We start from the raw sequence: 12110 nt of genomic DNA, 5'->3' as shown, positions 1-12110 counted from the left end.
TTTAACCTGTGTACCTATTGTGGGGTCAAATGGTGCCGTTCAGGGGACAATCCCTTTAGGGACAGGATGGCACAATCTGATTTCCCCTGGCAAGCTGAGTCAGCGTGGTAGAGAGGCACCATGGCCCCACCTAGTTTAGGGGTGAGTTGAGTGCCTGGAGGTGCAAGGAGAGAGAGGAGACCCTGTGCTCCTGCCCGAGAGTAAGAGAGAACCTGACCCTAAGCGATGTGTTAGTCAGCTGCTAGAGTCTGCGGGCTGTTTATGCAGAACAGGAAGTTGGGGGGAGAGTTTAACTATACACTGGATGCCAGTGATTTCACTGAAGCTGCAGGGAAGTAGCTAAAGGCAGAAATTGGCACGCTGAGCATTCCTTGCAATCACTCTCGCTGTGAACTAATCAGCTGACTAAAGTTCCGTGAGTTGTGTTTGTGTGTGCTTAAGCTTACTGAGGGCTGAGGGACTAGAGGAACCTTGCTCATTCTTCAAGGGATGGACTCATGAACCTGAGTCGTTTCTGACACATGAGCCATATGCAGTACGACACTGAGCCATGAGAATGGTTCTAAGGGTGTATACAGAATGAATGCAGGACATAAAACGACCCGCATGGGGGATAAGGAGAACTGCTCTCCTCCACGTACAGCATTGTACAATTGGACAGGAACATCATGGGGTGGGAGTGCAATTTATCTTTCTTTGAAGCACCAGGTTAGGCACTGCAGGAGGCAGGAGGCTGAACTAAAAGGACCAGTGATCTCATCTATAAAGAATGTGATGCAAGGTATGAAATACAAGCTTATATCACACTGGTCATCATAAGCATTGCAAGATGTATGTAGGGGTATCATGCAAGAGGTTGCAAGTTCGCACTAAAAATATGTTTAAATCACGTAACCAGGCAGTGTTGATCAAGTTTTTCCCAGACACAGGAATGTTGATCTAGCTATCTTCCTAAATCTCTGATGTAAAGTAAGCTGATAAGCCAACATAAAAGAAGCTCTAATTGCATATTAAGTCGACAGGAAAACAGGTTGAAATCAGCATAGGAGACCAAACGCCACAGGGGTTGTCTTATCTCGGGGATCAAAACAATGAGTTTTGTGGAAATATAAGGTAAAGCGAAAAGACATTTTGTTATCCACTTGCTGAGGAAACTCCTAGTAGAGCATGGGGGGATCATGAAAATCTGGATCCTAATTTGACTGAAAATCAGTAAACTCTACAGACTTTAAGGGTTAGAGAACTGCTTTAGCCAAACAATTGTAGGTTGCTAAAGTTTTATGTTTCATCTGTTAGACACGTATCATACTCCTGTTTTATTTGTAACCAATTCTGTTTCCAATGTCCTTACTCTGTGTCACTTGATTTTCTCTTTGTTAATACACTTCTCTTTGTTTTACCATAAGTAGATCTCAGTGCTGTAATATTAAACAAAGTGTGAATTCTTAGCTGAATCAAACAAGTTGGTATCTACACTTTCTCTTTGGAGATAGTACACTTGGCAATTTCTGTGAGTGTCCAGTGACTGTGGCTAGAAACTCCAGAGGAACACACTTCTAGCAGGCTCAGGAACTGGGGTGAACCAAGTGCTACCTGCAAGGCAAACTAAGGGCTGGCAGAGTCCAGAGAAGTTTGTCTGGGATATCTACCAGAGGGGTGACAGCTCCCTGTCACTCAGTTTAGCACCAGCAAATCTCTCACTCGCTGAGGCAAGGGGGTTACACAGTGACTTCATGTTTTGGGCACCCCAAGAAAGCATCACAGGGGGTATTTTCTTTAAAAGGACGAGATGGAGTCTCTCCCTTTCTGTGTGTGTGAATTATGCCCACCAAATTTGCACTTGCAGTTTTCAACCTGCAAAATGAAATACAAATCAGAGCACTTGCCTCGCTACTTGGCTGATTTGCATCTGCAATTGAACTGCAATATGAAAATGTGCATGCCAGATTTGCTGGTGCAAATTGTGCCCAGGAAATCTGCAAAATGTAATCTTGTCAGGATAAAAAGAAAATTATGCTCCAAAAGAGTTCTACAGACCAAAAAAAAAAAGGGTAGTGTGGAATAGTGTAGCTGAAGTCAACGTATCTTAGGTCGACTTATCTCACATCCTCACGGCGCGGGGTCGACTGCTGCCGCTCCCCCGTCGATCCACTTCCACCTCTCGCCACGGTGGAGTTCAGGAGTCGATGGCAGAACGATCGGGGATCGATTTATTGCATCTACACTAGACACGATAAATCAATCCCTGATAGATCAATCACTACCCACCGATCCGGCAGGTAGTGTAGACGTACCCTTAGTCAGTGAGGTGTGCGTGTCAAGAGCTGTAGGAGGAAGCCACGCTGTTGGAAGAACTAAGCAGTACAAATCCATATCAGGTGCAAGAAAGGAGGCCCTGAGGTAATGGTGAAGGAAATACTGAGTAGGGGCTGCTGTGGGGAAGTGGCCCAGGGAATTGTACACGTCCTATTTCCAAAAAGTCAGCTACCATAGCTGCTATTATTAGGGTCCTTGGGCTGGAGCCCGGAGTAGAGGGTGGGCCCGGGCTCCCCACTCCTCCCCGATTAATCACTGAGATTGGGAGACAACAGAGACTGTGCGAGGGAGGGTTGCTTCTCCTCACCTCCCTTGCTGGCTTATGATGAAAATGGCTCAGTAGGCTGTGACCCTTGTCTCTAGAGAGAGAAGGGCTACGTGGAGGGTCACAGTGAGCCTCTGAGGCTAGCGAAATCCGCCAGAAAGCGTGGGACCCACTGAGACAAGAACAAAGCTTTGTCACACAATGAAATGTCAATTAGACACAAAGTAAACTCTTCTTTCCTAAATCCGGCTATTGCACAAAGGAAGCCTGGTAGACACGTGCAAAATTGTTCCCAGATTGCTTAATTCACACAATAAATTGTGAGGTTAGAAAAGACAGCAAAATAGAAATTGAAGTTTTGGGTGGCTAAAGGAAATTCCATTTTAATTTACGGATTCTCTTTATATGCCAATGTGCACCTGAAATAACTTTCCTCTCTTTCAAGCTGTTACCTACATACCTATCGGTGAAAAATGACACTCACTAATAAAAATATAAAGTGCTTGCCCTTCTATAATTTGTTCTGTTGAGTTGATTGCAGGCAATGCTCACAGATGTGTATTCCTGAAGAGAAAATGCTTCTGGTTTTGAAAAGAGTGTATGTAGATACAGTGCATGTATTTAGCACATCTTTTAGGTTTATAATTATATATAAGAGCAATAGATGTCTAAGATCTGATATTTTATTACGAGGCTTTTATCATCAGAAAAACATTTAAAATACCAACATTCAAATAAACATTAATATTAAAATGACTGGACTAGCAAAGCAACCCAAATGAAAAATAAAGGCAAGGGGGCTGATTCTCCTGTCACGTTGGTGAAAATCAGGCACAAGTAAAGATATTCTGGTTTTATACAATGTAAGTGAAAGGAAAATCAGACCCAGTGTAGACACTGTATCAAATATGCATGGTAGTTATTCCTTGCAAGTGCAATAGCTTGTCATTTTGAAATTTTTATTCCACCCAATAAATCTAATAGAATAGTGAGGACAAAGTCCTGTTTTTGTATTGATTACGCCAGTCATTCACTTCTAGAAAAGGTGAGTCAACATTCTGTTCTCAGTAAAACAAGCTGGAAGTCAAAATTGGTTTGTACATGTGTGATTGAAATTGGCCCAATGTGTAAATTTAAAAAAAAATCCATAGTCACACAAACAGTACTCAAAAAACTACTACACAGGAAAAAAGATTTTTTCCTATATGATATTAATAAAAATAACGATCTCAGGATTGGGCATTACCTAGCAGTTTATAACCACCTGGATTAACTGCAGCCCTCAGCTTCTCTAGTCAGTCTCCAAATACCAGAAAATGCTCTCCCTGACAGACATTACATTGGACCTAGTTCTATCCTGACCCACGCCCTGTGCAGTCCTATTCACTTCAGCCTTATTCAACTCCAGTGGAGATACAGTATGTGATCCAGGGAAGAATTTGATCCATAACATTAAGACGTGACCAGTATTGAAATGGCTGGCCCATCTGATCGCTTGCACGCTCCATAAAATTCCCAGTGCTGCCTGTGGTTATATCTGGTACCCACCATCACCATCATACCAGTCAGGTTCCCTTCGTTTGACCCTTTGACCACACTCCTGTTCCTGTTATTTTATTAGTTGTCCCCCAGAATCATTTGGTTTCCAGGCCCAGTGGATCCTCCCCTTAGGCTGGGGGGAAGTCCTTTAGCAGTGGGCATGCTCCGCCCGCCCACTTCCTGGATCCCAATAGGATCACCATCTTGACATCTGACACTTCAGAAAGGACTGACACTGAAAGTAACATCTGGGGGAGGCTAATATTTTGTCATCTTCTTAATGACATCCTTTCCAGCCGTACTTCCTTCAGCAGCAGTACCTCATTAGGTTAAGTTGTCTAGCCAATGGAAATCACGATCACTCAGGTTTTTATTACAGCAGCTTGTTCGCCAGGTTAGCTAGCCAAATAACCAATCTCCCCATGCGTACTTTCAAATGCAGAAACGTTTGAGAAATGCAGTAACCCTCACCCACCCAATAACTGTACTAAGCTCGGCAGATAATAATGACAAATCATAACATTTTGAAAGGCTTTGTGATCGTGGATTTTAATCTTTACCAGCCTGATCAGACTGTCCTATAGCTCATCTCACTACTCTTATAAGTGTGAGGTTGAAGACCTAACTGCAGTTTATGGAAAAGTTGCCTATCTAAGATGCCCATGACAAATTTCTCTTCAAGATGTTCAGTCCTCTTTACTCTTTTCAAAGCACAGGGACCTGCTAGCTCATAGAAACGCCTTCTAAATCATTCTGTTGTTTCTGGATCTATGCTTCCCTGGCAGAAATGTGCCCTCTTGTGAATGTATGTTCCATTTAGGGAGTGGGCATTTCAAATGCGCCTAAGGGAGTTAGGTAACCAACTTCCATTGACTTGTAAGTTAGCAACTCAGTTCCCTTATGTCTTTTTGAAAATTCAATCCAAATAGCGATCGGTTTTCTCTGTTAACGGCTTTATGCGGTTCTTCCCCTCCGTTAGGCTCTAATATCTCCCGCACTATGTGAAGATCTCAGAGCTTTTCTGCTGTGCTCGGGCTGCAAATGAATCCAACTCTTGCACACAACAGTCTGTTTATCGGAGTAGATAACAATGAACAGGAGTTCAATGTATTCATTCCATTAAAAAAAAATATCTGTATGGGCCCAGAAAAACAAAGTTTCGGCCCAGAGCAAATTTTTGCAGCTCTTCTATACTTTCCTAAAAATTAAACTGTTGATTCACATTAAATTCTTAAGTACAGTTTCTGGATGTCGGTGGATACATAAACAAGAGGGATGTTTCCTGCCCTGCAGTCAGTGGGCTCAGTTGTGTCATAAGGCGCTGCTCCATGTTGCAGGTCGTGCAGAGCTGAACCCAGCATTGTGCCAGGAAGGCAAAATTTCCCTCCTGGAGTTCCCCTGCATGCAAGCGAAGTGTGCCTGCTGCTCTGCTCCTTCAGGGGTGCTGCATACTCCCCACAGTATGTCCAACAAGCACTGTTGCCCCAGTGCACAGGAGGGCCAGGGCCATGGCCTCATCACCTCCCCATCCCCTTGGGGAGTCTTGCACCTCAGAAAACACATGAAGAGAAAAATCTCTGCATGCATTAGGAGACTAGTGACAACAAATGTACCCAGCAACTGCACAAAGACACGGGGAGGTAGCTTCTTGCTTCCGTGTGCAGAGGCAGGTGTGGGCCTGTTGGGTGCCCTGGAATCTGACCAGGACAGGCCATAGGATCCATCTTTTTGTAGATCTTCAAACAACCACCCATCACTTCTTTGGAGGCACATTTGGGACACAAAGCCTAACCAGCCACTAGACTAAAGCAGCCTCTGTAGAGCGGCTCCCATAGCCTGGGGCTTAGAGTCCCTCACTGGTCTGGGCACTAGGTTCCTGGATTTGGCCAGTGTGATAGCATTTATGGGGTTATGAGGTCATGGACAGGATTCATGGTAAACCAAAGAATAATCCAATTTATAACCAAGTATTATCCTGGAAAACAGGGAGAAGCCTGAGAGAGACTATCCTAAACAGGAGAAACCCAGAAAAGCCAACGGGAGTTTGTACACAAATAAGAATGGGAAAAAGGCTATTACCAATACCTACAAAACTGAAACTGACCTTCTCTGTGATGCATTTAGGTCACTTGTTAAATGCGTGGAAAGTATTGATTTTGTTTAACTAAATTATCTCTGTGCATTTGACAGGGACAAATGCTAAACACGGACTGCGTTGTAAGGCTTGTAAGATGAGCATCCACCACAAGTGCATAGACGGTATTGGACAACAGCGTTGCATGGGCAAACTGGTAAGCAAGCTGCTCGGTACAAATTGAACAGAATGCTACACAGCTCGCATTTGCTCCATTAGCTCTCTAAACTCTGCCCTGTTAGCAGTTACCTCCGGAATGTAGCCGATTGGTGTGTTAGCTAATCTGGAATCAAGTTCCTTTCATTTAGACTGTGGCAATTATGACTCGAGAGCTGAGGAAACACATACAGTTTCTGTACTGTTGCAGGGATGTGGGTATATGGTTACACATGGGTCAAATTAATCTAAATATTAGTTATTTTTTAATTGAATATGCTATATAGTACGGATCTCTGCAGAATTAATAAAACTGTTAAAATTAGGGCTGGTTTAAGCACTTGAAAATCTGTTGATAAATATCCTGTGAATTTCATTTGACTGGTTTCTGCCCTCAGAATTTTGTGAAAACAATAATTTAGCTGCAAAAACCCCAACACTTTACAAGGATAGTAAATATCATGCTTCAGAGCTTAAGCTAAACACTGACTATTAGAGATCAGGATAAGACCTACTAACGGGGGTGGATTACCCCACATATGCTTATGCAGGGATCTTGCCCCTTCCTCTGAAGCATCTTCGACTAGCCACTGTTGGAGACAGGGAATACTGGACTAGCTGGACCCTGGGTCTGATCCAGTCTGGCAGTTACAATGTTCTTATGTTCCTGTGTTTCATGCTTTCTTAGTGAAAACAAGAAGGCCCAGTATAATTCAGCCAATTATGAATTTGCAACTCAATGGACAAATGTTCGCATTTCAGACATTTTGAGTTTTGTTGCAAATATTTCACACACATTAGTTTTGAAGGATAAAGAGGGAAATCAAAGCTTTACACCAGACACAAGTTAGGAACAAATAGGTTGAAGCCCAGCCCTTCTGAAGTCAATCTAAGTTTCGTCATTGATTTGAAAGGGGCTAGGAAATCCACCCATAGTCTTGCAGGGCCTGCTCTCTCCATGTGTTTGTACAGTAGTTCCTATTAGTATGAATGGAAGTTACACATGAGGTAAAACAGAATGTGTTTTAACCAGAATTGTAGTCGCAGCCTGGGTCTTTCTGGTGCAGAAAGCTGAGCTCTTAAGAATAGATGGGTATTAAAGAATTTAATTGCTGGTCTGGTGTAAGCTGAATATTAATTGTTTCAGACTTCAGGAGAGGGTACTGTGTCATTATACACATTGCCAGTTAAAGCTGTGTTGGTGGTGGTTTAGTTTTTATACAGGAGCAAAAGAAAAAAGGCCACATTCAGAACTGTCAGAAGCAGGCACAATTCCATTTAAGTCAGGAGTTTTACAGGCCTACGGGCACTCAGAATTTGGCCTGTAGTTGGGAAAGTAAGGCTGTAAATCACTAGCATTTGTTCCCCACAGGCATCACAACTGTCAACTCCATCATTCCTTCTCCGTTTGTGTCTTTATATGGAAGCACAATAGCAGCAGGTTTTACTCCCTGCAACTTTACCCATCTGGATATTGTAGCTATACACATCCTCCCTAAACATTTCTTTACTGGCAATTTGGAAAATGCCACTGTTAAATGAAGTCACCCAGTCATGAGGCTTCTACACTTCTTGTTGTGACGCGAGCCTGTATGTACCATAGGTTACAGCAGCCTAATGCAGGTAGCACTGATTAGCTATGAGCTATAACTAATCAAAACTATGTACATGGTAACAACCATATTCAGGGTGAAAGTAACATTCAACACTTACCGGTACGGGGGCCGGCTCTGGCCCCCAGAAGGAGCAGGGCCTCGGGCAGAATGGGCGGGGCTTACTTTCACCCCAGCCATATTGCAGGCTAGTGAATTCCTGAGCCTTTGGCCTTAGGCTGAGAATGTCTTATCTCAAGATATGGTAAATACTGAGTTAACAAAGTACTTCATTCATTATGAACTGCGCTAAAAAAGCGGCATGGCTCTGGCTGTTATACCATATTTCCCTAGAAAGAACATCTGAGGGCTATGTGATTATTTTGTTTGAAATCTTTTGTACGTAGGCCCAAATCCTGGTCCTTCGACCTGTAAGTGCATAGGACCCACAGGGAGTGGTCACGCATGGGCAGACTATTCCCTTTGTGCACTGCAGACTGTGCTCTGATAGGCTCTGTGCATGGCAGCACAGAGATTTGATGTTAGGGCAGGGCCGGATGGGGGCATTGCTAATAGATCCATCGCTATATACATTCACTGGCCAAATACTCTTGCATAGGAGACAAGTATCAGAGAGGTAGCCGTGTTAGTCTGTATCCACAAAAACAACAAGGAGTCCGGTCGCACCTTAAAGACTAACAGATTTATTTGGGCATAAGCTTTTGTGGGTAAAAACCCACTTCCTCAGATGCATGGAGTGAAAATTACAGATGCAGGCAATAAATATACTGATACATGAAGAGAAGGGAGTTACCTTACAAATGGAGAACCAGTGTTGACAGGGCCAATTCGGTCAGGGTGGATGTGGTCCACTCCCAATAATTGATGAGGAGGTGTCAATACCAAGAGAGAGGAAATTGCTTTTGTAGCGAGCCAGCCACTCCCAGTCCCTATTCAAGCCCAAATTAATGGTGTTAAGTTTGCAAATGAATTGTAGCTCAGTAGTTTCTCTTGGAAGTCTGTTTTTGAAGGGTTTTTTTGTTGAAGAATGGCTACTTTTAAATCTGTTATAGACTGTCCAGGGAGATTGAAGTGTTCTCCTACCGGCTTTTGTATGTTACCATTCCTGATGTCTGATTTGTGTCCATTTATGCTTTTACGTAGAGACTATCTGGTTTGGCCAATGTACATGGCAGAGGGGCATTGCTGGCACATGATGGCATATATCACATTAGTAGATGTGCAGGGGAATGAGTCCCTGATGGTGAGGCTTATGTGGTTGGGGGCTCATTCACCGCACATCTATTAATGTGATATATGCCATTGTGTGCCAGCAATGCCCCTCTGCCATGTACATTGGCCAAACCGGATAGTCTCTACGTAAAAGCATAAATGGACACAAATCAGACATCAGGAATGGTAACATACAAAAGCCGGTAGGAGAACACTTCAATCTCCCTGGACATTCTATAACAGATTTAAAAGTAACCATTCTTCAACAACAAAAACTTCAAAAACAGACTTCAAAGAGAAACTGCTGAGCTACAATTCATTTACAAACTTAACACCATTAATTTGGACTTGAACAGAGACTGGGAGTGGCTGGCTCACTACAAAAGCAATTTTCCCTCTCTTGGTATTGACACCTCCTCATCAATTATTGGGAGTGGACCACATCCACCCTGATTGAATTGGCCCTGTCAACACTGGTTCTCCACTTGTAAGGTAACTCCCTTCTCTTCATGTGTCAGTATATTTATGCCTGTATCTGTAATTTTCACTCCATGCATCTGAGGAAGTGGGTTTTTACCCACGAAAGCTTATGCCCAAATAAATCTGTTAGTCTTTAAGGTGCCACCGGATTCCTCACTGCTTAGGACAGGAAAGACTGAGCCACCCTGAGGGCTACTGCAACCAATGGGCTGTAGTACAGGCTATGGAGCAGTGTTGCATCCTGTAGGGATGATTCCTGGAGAGAACTGCTGAGCAAAGCCCATTTACTCTGGCTTTGTATAAGGAAAGATGATTCACCCTTAAAGCCATATTTATGGGTGTGTGTCTCTACCTCCCAAGGCTCCGAAGTGGGTCACCCCAATATGGGATAAAGACCCAAACTGAGAGCCACAAGAAAATCAGCAATTCCCGAAAGTTTAAATAGTGTGGCAATAGCTTCCTTAGCATCAAATATTGCAAAACCTCTATTTTATGATCCAGCATTTCTGCTGTAATTAATTTAAACTTATTAATACTAAATTTGTGTAAGGGTTGAAGGTAAAATAGAGTTTGAAAATGAAGGCCATCATTCCAGATAATATTAAGAAACAGAAATGAGATGTTTCCAGCAGGCAAAAAAATAAAGCCCTATTCTCAGCACCCTGCAGTGAAGGAGGTAAATTGCTGGTCTGTAACAGAGAGTATGTTCCTGCTCTCGAGACTTTATTTAGTGGGAAATCAGTCTAGCAGAACAGCTGAGATTATTTCTGATGCTCTATGACGCTACATCAGTCATATCACGCTACAACACGCCACATGTTTCCTCTCTCTAGCCAAAGGGGTTTCGGCGTTACTACAGTTCCCCACTACTCATTCATGAACAGTTTGGCTGCATCAAAGAAGTGATGCCTATTGGTGAGTTTTAATCTTTCAATCTCTCTTGGGCTGCACTATGCTTTCAGAAGTGGGGTTTGTTCTCAGCAGCCCTTCAACTCCTTTGCCAGTGAGGGGCCAGGTGTTCTTCCACCATCTCAGAGAAGTAGTCCTTCAAAACTGTAACCGAAAGAAATGTGTTTATTTTTATTTTCAATATTACATGATTCAAAGGCACAGTACAAATAAGATGCTCACTGTCATCAAACCAATGCCTGTGCTCAAAGTAGGAGGAGCCTGTGCATTGCTGCTAGCCAGGCCTGATTTGGGAAGAAGCACCACAAGAGTTGTATGTTAAAATAACAGTGAACTATGCTCAACACTGATCAGGATCTTGAATGAATTATGCTTCCATTCTCTCTTGTTCACCTTCCTTTCTGTTCTCTTTTTATTGTTACTGATTTAGTTATTATTTCTTCAGATACTTGGGCCAGATTTTGCTCTCTGTTACACCCTATTCTGAACATGAAAATTTTGAACCAAGAAATATTCAATTTTGAAAAACTTCCTCCGTGTAATTAAGTTGACCATTCAAAACTGGCAATGCAAAAACTGAAAACCAAGAAAATAACTAACATGAAAGAATATGTCTGAGAACAGCCAATGGGCTAATATTTTTGCCTGTAGTTTCCATCAAATATTTTTTTTAATTAAATGGCTGGGTGTAAATTTCCATTTTAAAAAAAAGACCCTTTTAGTATGAGAATTGTTTCTGTTCAAAATATTCTGAGCAGCTCGTCTGTAAAAACAAGGTTTGTCTTGCTCTCTGTGACATTAAAGATCCCAGTATCTTTCACCGCCCTGCTATGTAGGTTAGCTGGTTACCACCCTTCACCCCAGAGGAGGCTGCATTTCTGTTATGCTATGTGTTATGTAGAACCTGAATCTGGTCTCAATCACACTGCTGTAAATTTATAGTCTTCGACTGACTTACCTTGATTTACACCAGTGTAAGGGAGAGCGTACATTCAGAGATTCCAAAGCCAGAAGGAACAACTGTGATCAACTAGACTGACCTCCTGTATAACACAAGCTGCAGAACTTGCCCCATATAATTCCTCTTTGAACTAAACCATACATTTTAGAAAAACATCCAGTCTTGATTTTAAAATTTCTAATGATAGAAAATCAGGTCCACAGTTCTTGAATGCGCTTTGGGATGAAGAGTGCTAGTCAAATGTAAGGCCCTGATCCTACATTGAGAACTGTGTGGACAGACCTTATTGACTTAACTGGGGCTCAGCTTGGGGACAAGGGTCCTCTCCTGTGGTTCTCAATGTAGGATTGGAGTTCCATATTCATTAACTTGCCTCATTTTTCTCTTTACTCGACTGAAACTTTTGCTGTTTTGAGATACGGTAGAAGTGCTCAGTTCTTATAAAATGATAGCTATGTAGGGCTGACGGGACCTCAAGAGGTCATATAGTTCATTCCCCTGCTCTGAAGTGGGACCAAGCGTACC

At 42.7% G+C, this 12110-nt stretch overlaps 1 protein-coding gene across 1 annotated transcript in view; it reads left to right on the top strand.

The window, feature by feature from the left end:
- Positions 1–12110, top strand: part of STAC (SH3 and cysteine rich domain) — a 108537-nt gene that overhangs the window by 65431 nt on the left and 30996 nt on the right. Inside the window, exons 3-4 of the mRNA XM_065399811.1 lie at positions 6311–6411; positions 10549–10630. Of these exons, the coding sequence (XP_065255883.1) occupies positions 6311–6411; positions 10549–10630 (183 nt within the window). The remainder of the gene's footprint in view (positions 1–6310; positions 6412–10548; positions 10631–12110) is intronic.

Source organism: Emys orbicularis, chromosome 2 (genome assembly GCF_028017835.1).
Source record: "Emys orbicularis isolate rEmyOrb1 chromosome 2, rEmyOrb1.hap1, whole genome shotgun sequence".
Taxonomy (NCBI): domain Eukaryota; kingdom Metazoa; phylum Chordata; order Testudines; family Emydidae; genus Emys; species Emys orbicularis.
The sequence above is the reverse complement of the archived record's forward strand: the minus strand, read 5'-3'. Positions and strand labels throughout refer to the sequence as shown.